This window comes from Mastigoproctus giganteus, chromosome 9 (assembly GCF_048544385.1).
Source record: "Mastigoproctus giganteus isolate SK-2022 chromosome 9, ASM4854438v1, whole genome shotgun sequence".
Taxonomy (NCBI): domain Eukaryota; kingdom Metazoa; phylum Arthropoda; class Arachnida; order Uropygi; family Thelyphonidae; genus Mastigoproctus; species Mastigoproctus giganteus.
Genome location: NC_143583.1, coordinates 204,770,023 through 204,789,254, shown reverse-complemented (window position 1 = coordinate 204,789,254; position 19,232 = coordinate 204,770,023). Strand labels below are relative to the sequence as shown.

At 37.2% G+C, this 19,232-nt stretch overlaps 1 protein-coding gene across 1 annotated transcript; it reads left to right on the top strand.

The window, feature by feature from the left end:
- The first annotated feature begins 944 nt into the window (after positions 1-944).
- Positions 945-18,676, top strand: LOC150081055 (U20-hexatoxin-Hi1a-like). The gene is made up of 4 exons (XM_090381886.1): positions 945-1,175; positions 4,653-4,686; positions 11,582-11,812; positions 18,411-18,676. Exons 1-4 carry the CDS (start codon positions 1,152-1,154, stop codon positions 18,560-18,562), a joined length of 441 nt encoding a protein of 146 aa, XP_090238012.1. The 5' UTR covers positions 945-1,151; the 3' UTR covers positions 18,563-18,676.
- The last annotated feature ends 556 nt before the right edge of the window (positions 18,677-19,232 follow it).

Sequence of the window (19,232 nt, the reverse complement as noted above, 5' to 3'; positions counted from 1 at the left end):
GTTTCATGTTTCTCCGTGTATACTGTCTGTAAATTTCGTGTGTCCTGAGGTCGATTTTCTGCAACAGTAGTTATCGAAATAGTTATTTTTCCGCAGTAAAATCAGGACTTGGAATGGAGTTCAGCAGCAAACTGGAATGTAATTCCAAACACGATAATATCATACACATACGTTTTAGGCAGGTTAGCATATATGCATAAAGAGCCTATTGTGTTCATCAGTGGCTCACATCATGGGCTTGGCTCACCCAGGGTCCTGAGCTGGATATCATCATTCTTCTCCTTCTTGGTGATTCCCTTCTACTTCTGACCCTCTCTCGGGATAATTCAGAATTTTTTTTTTTTTTTTTTTTTTCGGCTGGTGCAGCATAAGCCTCAGGCTTCCTTCGACCATATAGCTAATGATAATAATGTCCATCCACATGTCTGTCCGTCCGTCCATCTGCATGAAACTCGACTCCTGGTGGATGGAATTTCATAAAATTTTATATTTAGCTCTTTCAGGTGTATTCTTCCCAAATTTTATTAAAATTGGACCAATAGAAATCCGCAGTTATTATTAATATTTTTTTTTATACATATCAAATAGGCTATCCACATATCGTGTTGTAACTGAAGCACTGGATATTATGTTTGATGAAATCAGTCAGTTTTTTTCTGCCCATTCAAAACATAGCCTTGATAAACAGAATTTACGTTGGCATTTCTAATGAACGAAGTAAGAGGCGATGAAAACAAACTGTGGGTTTCGCCTATTACATAATCATTAAACTATCTTGAATTAGCAGATTATGTTTCGGCACCCAGACTTTCTAATCAATAATACCTTGAAACTTAAAAGTGCTTACAGGAAACGCGATAACAAGCAAAATGTGCTATTCCGATTAGCAGACGGACGATAAACACCTACTGCTGAAGAAAATGACGTCAGGAAAGAAAGTCATTGCAATTCTGACGAACAGAGGAAGCGATTTCGAGAAACTGGTTAAACAAGTTTTTTGAAAAGTCACCTTCGAGATATGAGAAGAATATAAAAAGGACAACGTTAGAGAGCTTTTACACTTGGCGTCTTTCAGTTCAAAGGGACAACAGTCGATAGAATCCAGTTTTGTATTGATTCGCAGACCAAGATCACTAAGAGGCTTAGCAAATATGAGGGTTGTATGTAGCATCCTGGTAAGTATTTCTCATTTATTTCAAATAATCTTATTGCTGATGAAGGACATGCATTCCAGAACGGCTGTCCCTGTTATAGTACAATACGACGTAACCTATTTACACGACCTACGGTTAATGAATACGGTTTATTTTTTACGGGTACTACTGTAGCTGAGTGATCGTATGCAGAGTAGCGCAACTTTCTCTTGTAAACTCTCTACGTCGCCGTCCTAGAGTACAAACAATTTGTTTATTCATCCCTGTGTTGCAGAGATTACTGTAAGTTACGCCTGATATTTCTTCCAATACATTAACGATGATAGTATGTTGTTGTTGTTGTTGTAGGGTTTTGGAGCATCACGACTAAGGCCATATTACTCCATGCATATTGTATGTGTTCTGTAGTCACTTTTCTGAAAAACCATGTTACCCTTACCTGAGACCGATTAACTCAGGCACTTTGTGAAAAAGGCCCTTAAAAACTCCTCGCACCATCGACAGGACTCGAACTCAAGTCTTTTTCACCCGGTGTGGGAAGGACAGTGATTCTACCAACTGTGCTACCCACGAGGGTGGATGATAATGAATGACAGACATTTAAATTGCCTTCAATTCCGATCACTAATTAATGAACAACCAAAGTGATAATTCCAAACGCACTATCTTTGCATTTTAGTTATGCTGGAGACGTCGCCAACTTTTTCTTCAATTCGTGTCTACAAATAGTTCTTCAAGCTCCTCTTATCGCTCCAGCCACCAACTGGCTTGTTTGATAACCATGGATGAAATTATGACAAAGCGAAGAAGTGCCTTATAGGGAAAAGCAAGTACTGATTTTCATCATACAATAGCAGTGAAAGTAGTGGGAAAGTATTTAGCCTACTTTAGTAGTATGGAAAAAGTCGGCCAAGGACTAAAACATTGTGAATCACTGGGTTTGTTTAAGGAAAACGCTGAGACAAGGTGATGTGAAAATTGTTTCTGAAAATGTCATGTAACGGTTTTGCATATACGTTAGCGGAAAATAATAAAATAAACAAAAGAACCCTACATCTCCATTTCAGATTGGTTATTTACAATTCCAAGTAAAACCTTTCGTAGAGAATTCACCCAGCGTTTCTATTTCATAAGGGGAAACTTCGCCGTTAGCTCTTAAATGAGTTCAAAGGTTTTCAATCGTCAGTAACATAGCTTATCGTTGCCTCACAGTAAGATCGTGTTTTTGATTAGCACTTACATTTTCCAGGAAGTATTTTGAAGTTGGGTCCATAAAACTTGGAAGGTTACGCCGTATCAAATAAAGGTGCGACTTCTGAGTACACTTGACATCTTGTGAATATGTATATTTTTATTATTTTGTTTTATCCTTAACCAGAGGAGGTCCCAAGATTTTCTAAATGAGGACTAAAGTAGTTAAGGGGAAGAGGAGAAGGGAAAAGCGAGGCTCAGGAGACTCATTAAACTTTTAATAATCGTGTAGCAGTAAATAAGTCCATTTTATTTTGATCATAAAGGGGCTATAGCTTATATATCCCCCTAATGATCCAACTTATCGACTAATAAATTAAAATAATCGATATTTTAAATACAGTAATAAATTTAATATACACATGAATCTTGAAGATAAAAAAATCGGCAACTGCCAGTATTTTCAAGGACTTCCTAATTTTACCAACACATTTCATGAAACAGTTTATAAATAATCTGTAATTTTATCTAATTTTTGTTTCAAGTAAGATTATCAATTAGCTAACTCTATAAATAGAAAAACTAAACCTGGTACAATCACGTTTATCACGTTTTATCTCATAAAAATAACTCTGGGAACACAAATCAAAAATATCTTTTAAAAAAATCTATTTGCAACTGATTATAACTATTTGCAACTTAATCTTCCAGTGCAGAGCCTTACGTTCAATTTTGCTCTTCTCTCCCCTCTTCAATTTCATATTGGCATGATGTAAAAGAATCAAAATACGAGTATATGGGCACATCGAAAAACCTATGGCACAGTTTCCAGACCGAGTATTGGTCAACTTGATCCATTTTTAAAGAATGATACTCATTTTTTCGGTGGAATACATTTAAAACAATCGATCGATTTTGTAGATCCTGCAGTCGGACCATGTTATCGTGGAACTCTAGAAACCGATGAATCTGGGCAGTAAGATAGTGGGTTTACTGGGTCGTTTTCCTATTTAATTCAACTTCTTAGAAGGCTTGTCATGGTCCTGCCTGCAGTGGAAGGTTTTTGTTTAGTTTTTTAATATTTACTTAAATTTAAGTGAGTCTTTATTGCCAGCACAACCACCATGTCCGGTGCATTCAATTTCGTCATCAGGGTGATGATTATTATTTTTATTAATGTCCTTTCGAATATTCTTTCTTATTAAAATATTTTTGAATATTCGATTCCATTCGATATTATGCTGTACAATGCTTCCTCTGGCCATGATTATTTCAAATGCCATAAGAGTACAACAGTGCCAATAAATAGTGCATAAGAAAGCAGACATAGCAATCGTGTTGATGTTTTATTACAACGTCCTCATATTTTAATAATGGTGTTGTAAAAGGGTTCTTAGGAGCATCGGTGACTAAGGACATATTCTCCCTGTATACTGTCTGTAAATTGCTTGAGTGTTCTGTGGTCGACTTTCTGTTTGCTGGACGAAAAACCCGAATTTCCGGGAGAAACCATGCTACTCTCGCTTGAGACCGACTAACTCAACCACGTTGTGAAAAAGGCCCATAAAAATTCCTCCCGTTATCGAAGGGGCTCTTTCGACGGGGCTCTTTTCCACCTGTTTTGGGGAAGACTGTGATGCTACCAACTGTGCTACCCACGAGGGCAATGATGTTGCCTGTAAAAGTACTTGTAGCTCTAATTATGACGATAATGTTAACTACCCTGCTAAATTAAGAAAATTATTATATTTTTAACTTAGTACAATTAGATGAGAAAACTAGAACTACTTAAAAAACACGCAAAGATAGTCCCCGAAAGTTTTCCCGGAAGGCTGGGATAATATGCCCAAATTCGTGAAAAACGGGACGTCTGTTCATCCTAAGTCTGAGTTCGAACCTAGTCAGAATGAATTCATTAACGCCTCTTTAATGGGGATTCTAGGCAGCCAATATTAGGAAGAGAGTAAGATTTTCTGATAATTATTCCTGGTTTTTCCCGCACTACACTTAAACTTCGAAATGCTAAGAAAATGCCATCCTCTCACGTATAATGATTACTTCCAAGCGATCATTATACGTCTTTACTTGTAGAGATAAAATACTGAAAAGGGAGAAAAATATCGCATGTTCTGCGAATAATTATATTAAAGGTGGCGGTTATGTCGTTGATTCCCCCCCTTCCTATCTGTGGATATAAATATCCATAGATAGGAAGAAAAACAAATAATCATAATGCCTTTTCTTACTTAATTTATCAAAATTTATAAAGCACTATGAAAGATTTAATTATTTTTACTTTCTTTTTAGATCTTACTGGTTGTGCAGATATATGCAGATTCAGGTAAGCATTCTGGATATACTATTGAGTATTATTTTATATATTTAAGATATTAGTAAATTTATAAGAGGAGTTTACCTCAATATAGTACGTGGAACACTTCCGTATGATACCCTCCAGAAATTAAAACGGAAAAAACGAAAAAATCGACAACTTACCGGTACAATAAAGTAAAATATAAATAATTCAATAATCAATTTAACACAATTCAAAATCAATTCAAAACAATTAAAATTCAAATTAACGCAATTACAAGAATCTAACGAAAATATTCAAAACGATTTTCCTTCCTGAAGCTGACAATGCTTTTCGACCGACTGTCGTGATCACAGGAATGAAAATTATCGAATCAGGCTAAACCTGCAACTTAAATAGTGATTATGTGTCTTCGCGCATGCGCGTAAAGGTCCACGCATCGGAGATCAAATATGGCCGCCGAACATTAACAGAATTCTCGTGTAATTTAATTTCAACGGTTTCTGCAATTAATAGTCGCGTATAATTACGTTGAACGTTAAATATTTTGGCCTCGTTAAATAAAAAAGTATGTTTTTCGTTAATGGCATGAAAGGCTAATTCTGACGCTGTTGAACGAGAAGCACGAACAGAGGCTTCGTGTTGATTTACACGGATATTAAGAGAAAACCGCGTGGAACCCTGATAAGACGAGTCGCAATCACCGCAAGAAATGTTGTATATTAGATCATTAATTTGTGTTGCGAACGCCGAAAGAACCGAGCGATTGTTCAGTATAGTGTGTAACTTCCGTATAGGCCTAGCTATAATTTTAAATTCGGTATCTTTAAAGAATCTGTTAAGCTGTTTGTGCCACTGTTCAACATATGGGACAGAAATAAAGTATTTTTTGATATTACTATTGTTGATTGGTGCAGTATTTTGTATCCTATCCTTAGCTTGTACCCTAATTCGATTTATTGTGTTAATGGGATAACCCCTGTTCAAGAATCTGCTAGTTAATATTTGTATTTCTGAGTCTAAAGCAGAATCCGTCGTTGAATATTTATAGGCATTTAGAAATTGATTAAAGATAATCGATCTTTTGTAGGTGAACGGGTGGTAGCTATTATAATGTAGAAGCATACCGGTGTTTGTGGGTTTTCGATAGATGCTAAATTGTATTTTGTTCGAGTCCCGGGTAAGCGTGAAATTTAGAAAGTTTAATGACTTAGTATCCGTATCTTCCCTTTCCAATGTAAATTTGAGTCTAGAATGAATATTGTTAAACGAATGTAAAATATCTTGGATAGTACTACTATCGGTAATAACTAGAACATCGTCTAAATACCTCCCATAGTATGTGATACGGGGACGAAAAGGTGTCAAATGTATCTGCTCAATCGTTGAGAGATAGATCTCTGACATTAAGCCACTCAGGCTCAAACCCATTGGTAATCCAAAAATTTGTTTGTACACCTTGTCTCGAAAGGTGATGTAGTTAGCCTCAACTAATAGTTTAATTAAGTGAAAAATCTCCTTTATAGGCAGCTTCGTATAATTAATCGGTGTCGAGTTTTTATTTAACATATCCCAAATAATATCTAATGTGTATTCAACGTTTACATTCGTATATAATGATGTAACATCTAATGAGAATAAATTGTCATTGTCGCCGAGTCTACAGTCTTTAAGATTATTAAATAATGTATCGTAATTCTTAATCCCAAATTGTATAACCTGTCTAAAAGGTTTTATAATGTTATATACATGTGTGGCTAAGGCTGAAAATGCCGAGTTCCTGTAGGAAACAATAGGTCGAATCGGAAATCCAGGCTTGTGTAATTTTACCTGACCAAAAAGTGCAGGAATATTGTATGTTCTGGACTTCAATTCCTTCAACTGAACCATAGTAATGTAGTCGTTTTTACGATATGTGGTTAACGTTTTATTGTATTGATTTACCAAATTGGTAAACAGTGTCGGGTCCACTTCACAATAAGTGGAGCTATCAGATACAACTGAATCTAACTTATTAATATAATCATGTTTATCTAGTATTACCACTGTATCTCCTTTATCTGCCCTCTGTATAATAATGTCCTTATTTTCTCGAAGTTCTCGTAAAGCTGAACTGTCATGTGTATTCAATTTAGGAAGTCGTGTTTCTTTTATGTTATTCACTACTTGGTTAACTTGTTGAATACATACATCTTTTTGTGGAACACTACGAAGTCCAAATTCAAAATCAATTACGCATTGTTTTTTTGGCAGCTTTCGAGGTGGAAAATTATAATTTAATCCTTTGGATAAAAGTGAAATCTGGTCCTGCGATAGTGTACACGAGGAAAGATTTGTAACCTGTTTATATGTCGGTTCGTTGGATACTGGGTGAGGGGGTGTTCGTGAACTAGCCGACATATTCTGTGGTAGTGCGTTATGTGTCTGTGGGGGGGATGTCACCCAACTCGTGTGAACTTGGTCGCAAGCTCGCGACAATGTGTTAGAATTCGTATGAACGTGTCTTGAACTATTCGATAATGTTTGCAACTTATTAACGTGTCTGTTTTTTATTTCTGAGGCTTGTGCTTCCCGTCGCAAATCTATGGAGGTCTTCAATACAGACCAATCGTTCGGATGTAGATAATTTTTTAATTTATCGCGAAGCTTCCTAACCTGGGAAAGGTATTTTTGTTTATCCGAATATCGAGATTTTAAGGCAAGCTTAACAATATTACGTGATGTCGCCAGTGATAGTTGTTTTATGCCTGAAATTTTTTGATTTAAATTCACCCTGGCAAACTTCGGAACGATGTTGTTTTGAAGGCAATATTTTAGGAAAGAAATATGGTAACTTTGGGCCGAGTACCTTAGTGTAGATTTAATGTAATTTTGTACCAAGCCATTCAAAAAATCTCCCATAATTGTGTGTATACTACTGGAGAGACAGGAAGTGAATGAAATAGTCAATAAGAGTATGAAAATTAATTAGATAGTATGAATCAGAGCTGTAATACTCAATATGTTCTACGTTGATAATAATATTAGTAAATTTATAAGAGGAGTTTACCTCAATATAGTACGTGGAACACTTCCGTATGATACCCTCCAGAAATTAAAACGGAAAAAACGAAAAAATCGACAACTTACCGGTACAATAAAGTAAAATATAAATAATTAAATAATCAATTTAACACAATTCAAAATCAATTCAAAACAATTAAAATTCAAATTAACGCAATTACAAGAATCTAACGAAAAAATTCAAAACGATTTTCCTTCCTGAAGCTGACAATGCTTTTCGACCGACTGTCGTGGTCACAGGAATGAAAATTATCGAATCAGGCTAAACCTGCAACTTAAATAGTGATTGTGTCTTCGCGCATGCGCGTAAAGGTCCACGCATCGGAGATCAAATATGGCCGCCGAACATTAACAGAATTCTCGTGTAATTTAATTTCAACGGTTTCTGCAATTAATAGTCGCGTATAATTACGTTGAACGTTAAGTATTTAACGTTCTTTAATCAATTTCTAAATGCCTATAAATATTCAACGACGGATTCTGCTTTAGACTCAGAAATACAAATATTAACTAGCAGATTCTTGAACAGGGGTTATCCCATTAACACAATAAATCGAATTAGGGTACAAGCTAAGGATAGGATACAAAATACTGCACCAATCAACAATAGTAATATCAAAAAATACTTTATTTCTGTCCCATATGTTGAACAGTGGCACAAACAGCTTAACAGATTCTTTAAAGATACCGAATTTAAAATTATAGCTAGGCCTATACGGAAGTTACACACTATACTGAACAATCGCTCGGTTCTTTCGGCGTTCGCAACACAAATTAATGATCTAGTATACAACATTTCTTGCGGTGATTGCGACTCGTCTTATCAGGGTTCCACGCGGTTTTCTCTTAATATCCGTGTAAATCAACACGAAGCCTCTGTTCGTGCTTCTCGTTCAGCAGCGTCAGAATTAGCCTTTCATGCCATTAACGAAAAACATACTTTTTTATTTAACGAGGCCAAAATACTTAACGTTCAACGTAATTATACGCGACTATTAATTGCAGAAACCGTTGAAATTAAATTACACGAGAATTCTGTTAATGTTCGGCGGCCATATTTGATCTCCGATGCGTGGACCTTTACGCGCATGCGCGAAGACACATAATCACTATTTAAGTTGCAGGTTTAGCCTGATTCGGTAATTTTCATTCCTGTGATCACGACAGTCGGTCGAAAAGCATTGTCAGCTTCAGGAAGGAAAATCGTTTTGAATATTTTCGTTAGATTCTTGTAATTGCGTTAATTTGAATTTTAATTGTTTTGAATTGATTTTGAATTGTGTTAAATTGATTATTTAATTATTTATATTTTACTTTATTGTACCGGTAAGTTGTCGATTTTTTCGTTTTTTCCGTTTTAATTTCTGGAGGGTATCATACGGAAGTGTTCCACGTACTATATTGAGGTAAACTCCTCTTATAAATTTACTAATATTATTATCAACGTAGATCATATTGAGTATTACAGCTCTGAGAGGAAAATCGTTTTGAATATTTTCGTTAGATTCTTGTAATTGCGTTAATTTGAATTTTAATTGTTTTGAATTGATTTTGAATTGTGTTAAATTGATTATTTAATTATTTATATTTTACTTTATTGTACCGGTAAGTTGTCGATTTTTTCGTTTTTTCCGTTTTAATTTCTGGAGGGTATCATACGGAAGTGTTCCACGTACTATATTGAGGTAAACTCCTCTTATAAATTTACTAATATTATTATCAACGTAGATCATATTGAGTATTACAGCTCTGATTCATACTATATATTTAAGATATGAAAATCACTTGCCATAGTTATCTATTAGTGGGAGGAAATGTGATCGTCGAACAGAAGTAATCACCATAACCGTTTAAAGTTCTTAGGTTTTACATTTTATATACACTGCTCGACAAAATTAACAGAACACGTAGAAAACGTGGTTTAACTTGTGCAGCTTGCGATGGAGCGGGACAAAATTTGGTAATTAAGGGACATTTATAGGGGTTGCATAAGAATTATCAAAAAAATCACATTACACAAGTCGATACAAAATGCTCTAAAATATAGTCACATGACACCAGTACGACGTATGATCTCCTCCAACTGCTAAACAGGCCTAAAAGCGATAGATCATGCTCGATATGAAGATGTCTATAAGAATCTGTGTCAATAAATCCCATTCTTCCACCAGTGCAAACCTTAGCTTACCAAGTGACAGAGGATTTAGCTGTCGGCGTGCAATGCGAAGCCCAAGGGCGTCCCACACATACTCGATCGGATTTAAGTCTGCTGATCATGCTAGCCACGATACTGTTGGATATCTTCAGTTTCAAGATAATCTTCCATTACTTGAACTCTATGTGCAGTGGCGTTGTAGTGCATAAAAAGAAAATCTAGGCTAACAACTCCGTAAAAAGTCGCACATAGGGTTCGAGGATCTGTTCTTGGTACTTCGGCGCCGTTATGGTACCCCTATCAACAACACCCCTATCAACAACATATGGCACCCCTATCAACAACATTATCACACCCCACACGAGAACACCGCCTCTACCGCATATGTCCTTTCTCTGACGTTGGCGGAATGGTACCGCATTCCTCGTCGCCTCCAGATGAAATAACGTCTGGAATCTGTTTGTAGACTAAAACGGGACTCAGAGAACAGAACTCTGGTTCCAAGTCACATGTTCATGGCACCAGCTTAGACAAGCTCTGCGGTTTCGGATGTGGGATACAAACTACTGGCTTCCTTGTGTAAAATGCACTTGAAATGAACAGTCTTAACACAGTCCGGTTGGTAATGTTTTCGTCTGTAGCCGCAGCAACCTCAAGAGACAGTTGATGATAAGACATAGTAAGGTTCCGTCTTGCTGTTAGAGCTAGATAGCTGTCTGCTCTGATTGACGTAGCCCTCGAGGGACTTTGGGCAGCTTTTCTTGTAATGGTTCCTGTCTCCTGAAACTGCTTCCATAGTTGTTTGTTTGTTATTTGGTTTTTAGGAGCATTAGCAACTAAGGCCATATTGCTAAGGGACATGCGGTGGTCATTCCCTGACCTTTCCGCATCCTCCGTATTTGGTGGTGACGGGCTCGAACCGGGCTTCCATAGTGCCGAGACGACACTGCGTGGTACATTAAGCCAACGTGCCACCTCCGCCTGCGGCTGTCCATCTTCAAGTGGCCACCATCTAAAAGAATCATCTAAACAACGATGACTTACCATCCTGGGTACTGAAGATGAGGCTATCACACTCAGCAAGTCAAAAAATAAATAAAGGAATGTGGTCGCAACCTGTGTATTTTATAGGCATTTATAATTTGCATAACGTGCGGCTCTGTAGGGTGGTAGATCGATTGCTATTGAATACCCTTAATCTGCATTCCAGGTTGCCTATAATAACAAATATTCGACTTCGGTGACACTGTTCGTATCAAAATATTTATGAAAAACGTTTTGTTCTGTTAATTTTGTGTAGTTATGTGGGAAGCAGTACTGAAGTATGTTAACTGAGCATCATTTTACCCTCCCAAAAATGCTACAATTTCCCAATTATAGTATTCGTTGTACACGCGCAGAACCCCTCCCCTCGACACACTGATATAGCAAAAGCCATTCATTCTTTAGATGACCGAATAATAAGAAATGAAGGTTTTTAGATTTTCAGTTTTAAATACATTTAATTTTACAGTTCTTAAAGTTATTATTTTTTTTTTTTTTTCAATTTCAAAATTCAGATCATGTTGAAATATCTTCAATAAATAAAATTTTTATAGAACATGTTTTTTACTGGTGCATTTTACTAGAAAGAAATTATACATGGAATTTACTTGGTTACAATGAATTAACGAAATCGTTACTACTTTCTTTCTTTTATTATAGAATGCCCTGCACATCGTGAGAGAGAACTGAAGAATAACGCTGCAGGTACTAATCTAATACCTGAGTGTGACGAAAATGGCGATTATAAGGGTCTTCAGTGTCACCCTCCATCACAAAATGGACGACGCTTTTGTCAGTGTTGGGAAAAAAATGGCGATATAATCAAAAGCCCATCCATTAAAATCAAAGCTTGCGAGTGCTTCCTACATTTCCACAGATCTACTAACCCAGGTAAAGGTTTAATTTTTGATCTTGCTCTTTATTAAATTCACGAAATTCCTCACAACAGTTTATTGTGTACTTTGTTGCAGGAAGCTAAAGTTGAACAAAGTGTTCAGCACAGCTCGAGAAACTGGGGGGTTAGCAGGTTATTGTAATTTGGGCTAACATAAACGAAATAATATTTAGATTACAAATTAAATTATTTTAATTACAATGGGTCTGCTAACCCCCCAGTTTCTCGACTGGGGGGTTAGCATGAACTAGTTCACCAACAAGAGCTATTTCTTTATTAAAGCGATGAGACTGACGATGACCGAATATGATTTGCTAACTGATCTAAAAGTCTTTCACTCTATAAATCCTTGCTATAGCATTCGAATGAGATGAGAAATGGAGGCAGCGAAATTTTTAATATTCATGGAACATACACGTTGTGCATATCTCTAACGGACAGTGATCCAATTGGGTACGACGACCCATAATGTGTTCGCCTTTGCAGAGCACCTTTATGTGTGAAGTTGTAAAGTGTATTGATGACTAGGGGCACCAGTGGTTTCCCCCATCTCCGCGTTGCTTTCATTGTTGGTGAACCAGTTCACTGGGAAAGCCAGAGATTTAAAAGTGTGTGGATTTTGTGCATTACTGTTCATCTGACCATTTAGCCGCTGGAGTCCTGCTGAGGCCCAACGTTGCTCACACTTGGACCCATGGAGGCAGACAAGGTACTCAGTAGTTTGAGGTGTTTACTCTGGAAGGCCCTGCCACCTAGTTTCCTGAGATTTCAGTGGCTAGGGTTTAAAAAAAAAAAACGCGATGGTCGGTGGGAGTTTATACATTTGAAGTAGAGAAGTTATAATGGAGTTATGAGGCGCAATTAGTTAAATATTGACTTGTGTTGGGCATACGCTAGAGTGTTAAATAGAGTAGGGGAGAGGCGGAAGGCTGGAGGGAAAAGAAAAATATGGGGACGATAGAGAAGGCGACCCCAGGGAAGATCATTGGGGCATACCCCACCAGAGGAGAGAGATAGGCGGCGGCGTGGTGGGGGGAGATGGAGAGACTGTGCCCTCCCCAGCCAGGATAGGGAGAAAAATGGGCTAGGCAAGGCGCCCAGCCCAGATCGCCAGCTGGCTAAGCAGTGGCGGAGCTGCAGTCATAGTCAAGGAAGAGTCCAGTCCTCCGGGTAGGTCACATTTTGACTTATAGTAGCTCCCGTCCAGTGTTGTCTTGTATGATAGTTTTCACTCATGTGGAAACTACCATACAAAACATCTTGTGATGTTGGGGGAAACCGTAAGAGGCTGTATTGTTAGTGCAATACCTAGTTGCCTAGGTATTTCACTACTTCAAAACAAATGACACAGCCTTCGCTAATTTCTCATTTATTTAAAAGGTGAGAAATATAGCCTATTAAGCTTTTTATAACTTCATGTTTGAAAATAATGTAATGTCGTGTAATTAGGGAACATTTAATATCACGTGGGCCCCACTTTCCAGTTCCATACGTAACCTGAAAACAAAGTAAAAGTTCATACAAGCATCTGTCCGTTCTGAACAGTTACAGATCTGTGCCATGTCTCGATTTTTTCACTCCTATGGAGTTTTCAATGGTTTAAAATAATAAGTAAACATCCATTTAATATGAATAAACATTTTACTAGAAATGTATTCTTTTGATTTGAAACCTCTATAATCCTTCTAATTCAGTCATAGCTGTAACTATTGGAGAATGAAATGCATGAACTTTTTGTTTCTGAGATCCTGAATGGGTTTTACTACGGTGTAGTATGGCACGACCACAAGCTCCCATACTGGAGGAAGCTCCAGTATGGAAGCTTTCTCTGTTGAGCGAAATTCCTATACTGTACAGGAAATTACGCTCAACAGATACATATATACGCCATTGCAATGCTGACATTTCTTCACATGCTTTTAATTTCTTATTTGATGTTCGTGCAGACAATAGGAATTATAGAAGTCTGTTCAACTGCTTTGAAGAGGAATCAGAGGACCTTCGTTTCAAGGACATGCTTTAGGAGGGAGGATGTTATTACATCTTAAAATCACCCTTGCTACTTCTGCGTAGACAGGTTTTGGGGCCCCACTAGTTCTTTACGGCACTGTCATGTTGCTCTTATCGGTGCTGTCTGATGATGAACTGTGCGGGCCCCAGACGAGACCTTGCTGGAGCATACAAACTGATATTTCAGCGGCTTACTATTTCAAGGACAAGAGCAAGACGTTTACAAACAAGGGTTTTGCCCTTGGCAATAAATTTTTTATTGCAAACAGGAAGGAAACTCCTTTTAGATTAATGTCCTAAAGTAACTGAATGCACGCGAGAACACCGTGAGAATATAAATGAATCGAAGAAGGCCACTTTTCTTTTATTCGTGGCATTTGCATTCTGCTTTACATTTGCTGTTTAATTTCTAATTTTTCCTTTTTTATTAAAAATAAATCACCTTGGTTGTTTAAAGGTGTTATACATATTTAGTATAACATTTATTTGCAGAATGATCTTAACTTGTGGGACCTTGGTTTATTATTTATATGGGGAAGCTTTGATAACCTTAATTTTGGGCCTACTTAATATACCAAGTTTTCTTTGGGACTCTATAGGTAGCTGTTACATATACATATTTGTATTGCATATCCGGCTGGCGCCTTAATCTCCCAAAGCCCACTAGCACCTAACTGCGTATTTGATCAGGTGATTTCAGTTCTGAGGCTTTCTTGCTTACTTTCCCATCCAAGACAGTATCATTGTTTGGGCTGTGTGTTTTTCTCTAGAATAATAGAAATCATTGGGTAAGGTAAAAAAAAAAAATTAGATTTAATTTTCACTTCTAAGGAATTTCAAATAATACATCTAATTGACATGCATATACATATTAAAGTATAATTACAATTTATATTGCTTCTTCTATATATGTACACATGGCTGCTCTAGGATAAAAGATATGGCTTCGATTTCTTATACCTCTCCTTTAACCTCTTTATGCAGGTAATTATTAAATAAGATACCTATATATTTATATGTAAATTTATAACCTTCGAGATCTACAATACAGCCTATAGCCTGGAATTACAATCCTTCTCAATCTCTTATATTTATGTTAGGTGCCTAAAGGTGCTTATACATATTATTATACTCTTATGTAGTAGGGGTGACATAGTATTCTCACTGTTGTTAAAATTCTCTAGTTATAATCCAGGATTACAGACTCTTATATTACCAATCTTTTAGTTCATTGAGGGCTTACTGAGCCTTTAAGTTGTCTACTATTAATTTAGCAAGAACGTTCTTTTGTTTTTAAAATCTACTTGTTATATTTACTTATTACTTTTCCAATATAAATTTCACTGATAATGGACGACTCATCAAGTTTTCACACGCTTTAATTATTTCCTTTTATGATCAACAAAAAAAAATTACATTCTCTGCCTTGTTATACTTTTTTCCTTTACCTCGATGGGCTTGCTCCTTCGGAGTTCCTATGTCCTAAAGTCTTCCAAGTGGTTGTTTAGAATTACCGGACTGTCTCTCTTCCTTCCCGAATCACTCTTCTTTGCTTGAGTAGAATTGATCCGTCTCTCGATTGCCTTATTCTATTCTTATTTCCATCCCTTTCTCTCTGTTTTCTTCCTTACTATGCTTTCGCTGCTGCATTTCTATTCACATCCTTTTCCAGAACTAACCCACTTTCATGACTACTTTCTTAACTTTACCACTGTACACCTCATCCACTCTCCTTACTTCGGATGTGCACCTTTTTTCTTTCTCTTCGCCCTCCCTCCCCGTTCTCCCGCTCTTTTTTCCCGCCTTTTTCTTTGTTTCTCTAACTTCACTTTCTGACCAATCACTCCTCTCCTTCCTACATCGTCCTTCCCCTCATTCGGTTGCTGGCTTTCTACTCTTTCAGGCTCCCCGTCCTCATTGGACTTCTATATGTTCATGGAAGAGGACAGTATATTTTTTTTTTCTAGTTTCCAGAACCTTCCTTGCCATCGCTCCCACTAATTCTGACTTCCATTGATCACGCCTACAGCACCGGTCATCCTTGTAATTCGAACAGGTGCACTCAACCCATGGTTTCCATTCTATTCATTTAAAGTACCCTATTTTGGCTGTTTCCTTAATATCCATAACTGTTCCTCCCCCCTTGGCAATGGTCTCATTCTCCACGGACACTGTTTCTGTACTTTTTTCATTCAGTACGGCCACAAAGAACATTGACGATCTCTCTGTGCATATCGTTCAGCCCCCGTAGAGTTTGGCGTCCATCGCCACTCTTTCAAGGATGAATTCTCCCCTACATCAACGCGTCCCGCTAATCTGCCTTCGATGGGATCAGCCTTCTACCCCCCCTTTAGGGCGTTCTTATTTCCGATTCCATTATTGTAGTGATTAATGTAGTGATTACACTACATTAATTAACATTCTCATCCCATTCTTAGTAAAAATCTCCGCAATTTATATATCCTACAATTCTTACCTTCTATTAACTTCCCCAGCCTATATATACACTTGTGTTCAAAGAAAGTGCATCACCTAGAAATTTCACATTTTTAAACCTTTTTTGCGATGGTATGTTACATTAATGACTAGCATCACATATAGAAATATAAACAAAAGATATTTATTAATAGTTAAGGCAAAGCTAAGTAATATTTGACAGGGGATCTCAAAATATTCCAAAATGAGCATTTGCAACCTTTATACAACAGTTTTGGTAAATACAATTATGGCTGAAATGTTATTAGAACCCCTCAATTTGCTTCAGTTTATCATTTTAAATGAAAAACAAAATGAAAAGTTCACTAGGTGCAAACTAATATTTAGTTTAACCGCCTCTGGCCCTGATGACAGCAGCACACCGTTGAGGCATTGACAAGATCAATTTCTGAAGATAATTAATTGATAGTTCGTGGTTCCAAACACGAATTATGAAGTTCACGAATGGTCTTTGGTTTCTTTCTGGCAACTGCAGGTTCCACACGATGCCAACAGTTCTCTATAGGATTCAGATCTGAGCTGTTTCAGGTCTGGCCAGCTAACAGTGGTAATGAACCGTTCTTTCGACCATTTTTTCACCTGTAACAACTGCAAACCTTTACTGTCGAACCTGTAATGCAGAAATGAAGCTAAAGTAACTGCAGAAGTGCCTACTTACACTTTTCGCCACCCGATGACAAGGAGCAGAGTCGTCCTGAAAGATGCAGTTACTTGGCAGGTTGAAATGGTCTCTAATGATTGGCAGCAATTGCCTTCCAACATAGCCAGGTATCCATTGGCATTTACGGAACCTTTTTATAAACTGTAGGTGATACGAAATGCATCCCCATATCATTTGGATGGTAGGGAATTTCACTGTAGACACCATACAGTCTGGATAGTATTCATCACCATGTCTATGGTGAATCGTTTGTCTCCGATCAGAGCCATGCAGGTTGAATTTCTTCTCATCCGAGGAAATAACTGACTTCCAGTTCTCGGGGATCCATTTGATATGCTCCTTACACCAAATTAATCGGACCTTTTTCGTTTTTTGTGTGAGGAGGGGCGTCTTCTTAGGACGGCGGGCAACAAGTCAATTTTTGAAGAGGCGTCTTCTGACTGTTACTGCACTTGCTACCACTGTTGTATATTCTTCCAATTTCAGCCCAGACGAAGAAGCTTTGCAGTTTTTAAGGCATATGCGCTTCAAAACGCAGTCCTGTTTTCGCGTAGAGACTCGTTTGTGTTCGGTTCCGTTTTTCCTATCAGCAGAACCAGTATTCTTGAGTTTGGAAAGAAATCTACTCAGTGTCGACTGATTACAAGACACTTCTCTGAAGGGAAGAACATCCTTCCTCACGTAAAGCAACAATAGCACCCTCTCACTTCGTGGCGTCAACTGCAAGTAACTCGCCATCCTGACACAAGCAAGGAATCTACTGCAACTCTTGCAGAGCGTGCTTATATAGCTGAAAGTAACAGTTGATGCAATATTACGTCATCACATACGCGTGTCAAACATATCTGATGCAATCTGTAAGAAATATTGCCATATACTTACGTTATTCGGACGACAATTATAATTTTATGGGGTGATGCACTTTCTTTGAACACCAGTCTTTTTATTTATTCCCTATAGCTTACGCAAGATGTATTTTACACACTATATGGAGCAATAATAAAAGTACAATTATATATGATTTATAGCCGGACATTAAAAATTGAACCGTGCTTTCCAATCCCCTCCCCCAAAGTTGAAATTCTGGCACACATCTCATCCCTGCCCAGACCACTTTAGTAAACTAAATTAGCGCTCACAGTGAGAATTTTATGAGCACTTCACTGTTCAGATTGCCGAAGTCTGATACCATGCAATGGCATCACATACTTCGGCAGTTAGTTAACATTCATTCTGTCCAATGATTAGTATGATTGGACAGATTGAACATTATGTCCAATCGTGCTAATGATCTCTCATTAGCACGATTGGACGTGAAGTGTTGCTTTGTTTTGTACTAATGCTATTTTCATTATGTTTGTTGTATTCTGTCAGGCATACTACACTTTAGAATGTGTTTTCATTCTTTTTGTTTTATTTACTAATAGTCCGAGTTGGCGCTTTCAATCCATCCTGTGAAGAGGACGGAAAATATTCGCGTAAGCAGTGCTGGGGTTCCACAGGACACTGCTGGTGTGCGGACGAAGTAACAGGCCAGAATACTACTGTTCCTGTTCGAGGTGATGTGTCCTGTCCTTAAATACCCACATTTGTGGTATTGTTAGTTTATTTTCTCCTATGTACGTCTCGATGTTTCGTTATTATTTTTATAACGAAACTTTTTATTCTCTGTTAATAAAAGTATAAAATTACAGTTTTTTTTGTTCTAAAACTGACAAGTTGTGCTTATACAGCACCCACTAAACTACACACAGAAAGTTTTGAAATACAATGACATTCCACTGGTAAGAGGAAGACTGGTGTGACTAAAGACAATATGCACTAAAACACAAAAAGAGTTTTTGTGTAGCTGAACATTTAAGAACGACTTTTTTTTAAATTACTCATGCAAAAATTAACACTCACTCCAATCAATGTTACTGGGATGTACATCCATTACGTATGTTTAAATCCCCTCTATTATATTTTTTCCACTTCTCTAAATTCAAATTTTTAATTCAAGTAAAAATAATCCTCAACTGTATGTGAATGTATGAACAGAAATTCTAATATCGTTATTGAATTAAGCACGAAATAAAATTATTATATTAAAAGCGATTAAGAACCAAGAAAAAAAAATCAAACCTTTATAAATAGTATTGGACATTAGGGGGCTGATGAAAGACCAGCCAAAACAATATTTAAAACATTTTGATATTTACGTTAGCAGATAGTAATCGTACGATATGCAGATGTAAGTTATCACAAGT

What these genes read in the sequence shown, in the direction of transcription:
- LOC150081055 (XM_090381886.1), top strand. Translation starts at nt 1,152, where the DNA reads ATGAGGGTTGTATGTAGCATCCTG. An exon ending in GGGTTGTATGTAGCATCCTG is followed by an intron (nt 1,176 to 4,652) that starts GTAAGTATTTCT and finishes CTTTCTTTTTAG; the next exon opens with ATCTTACTGGTTGTGCAGAT. An exon ending in CCACAGATCTACTAACCCAG is followed by an intron (nt 11,813 to 18,410) that starts GTAAAGGTTTAA and finishes ATTTACTAATAG; the next exon opens with TCCGAGTTGGCGCTTTCAAT.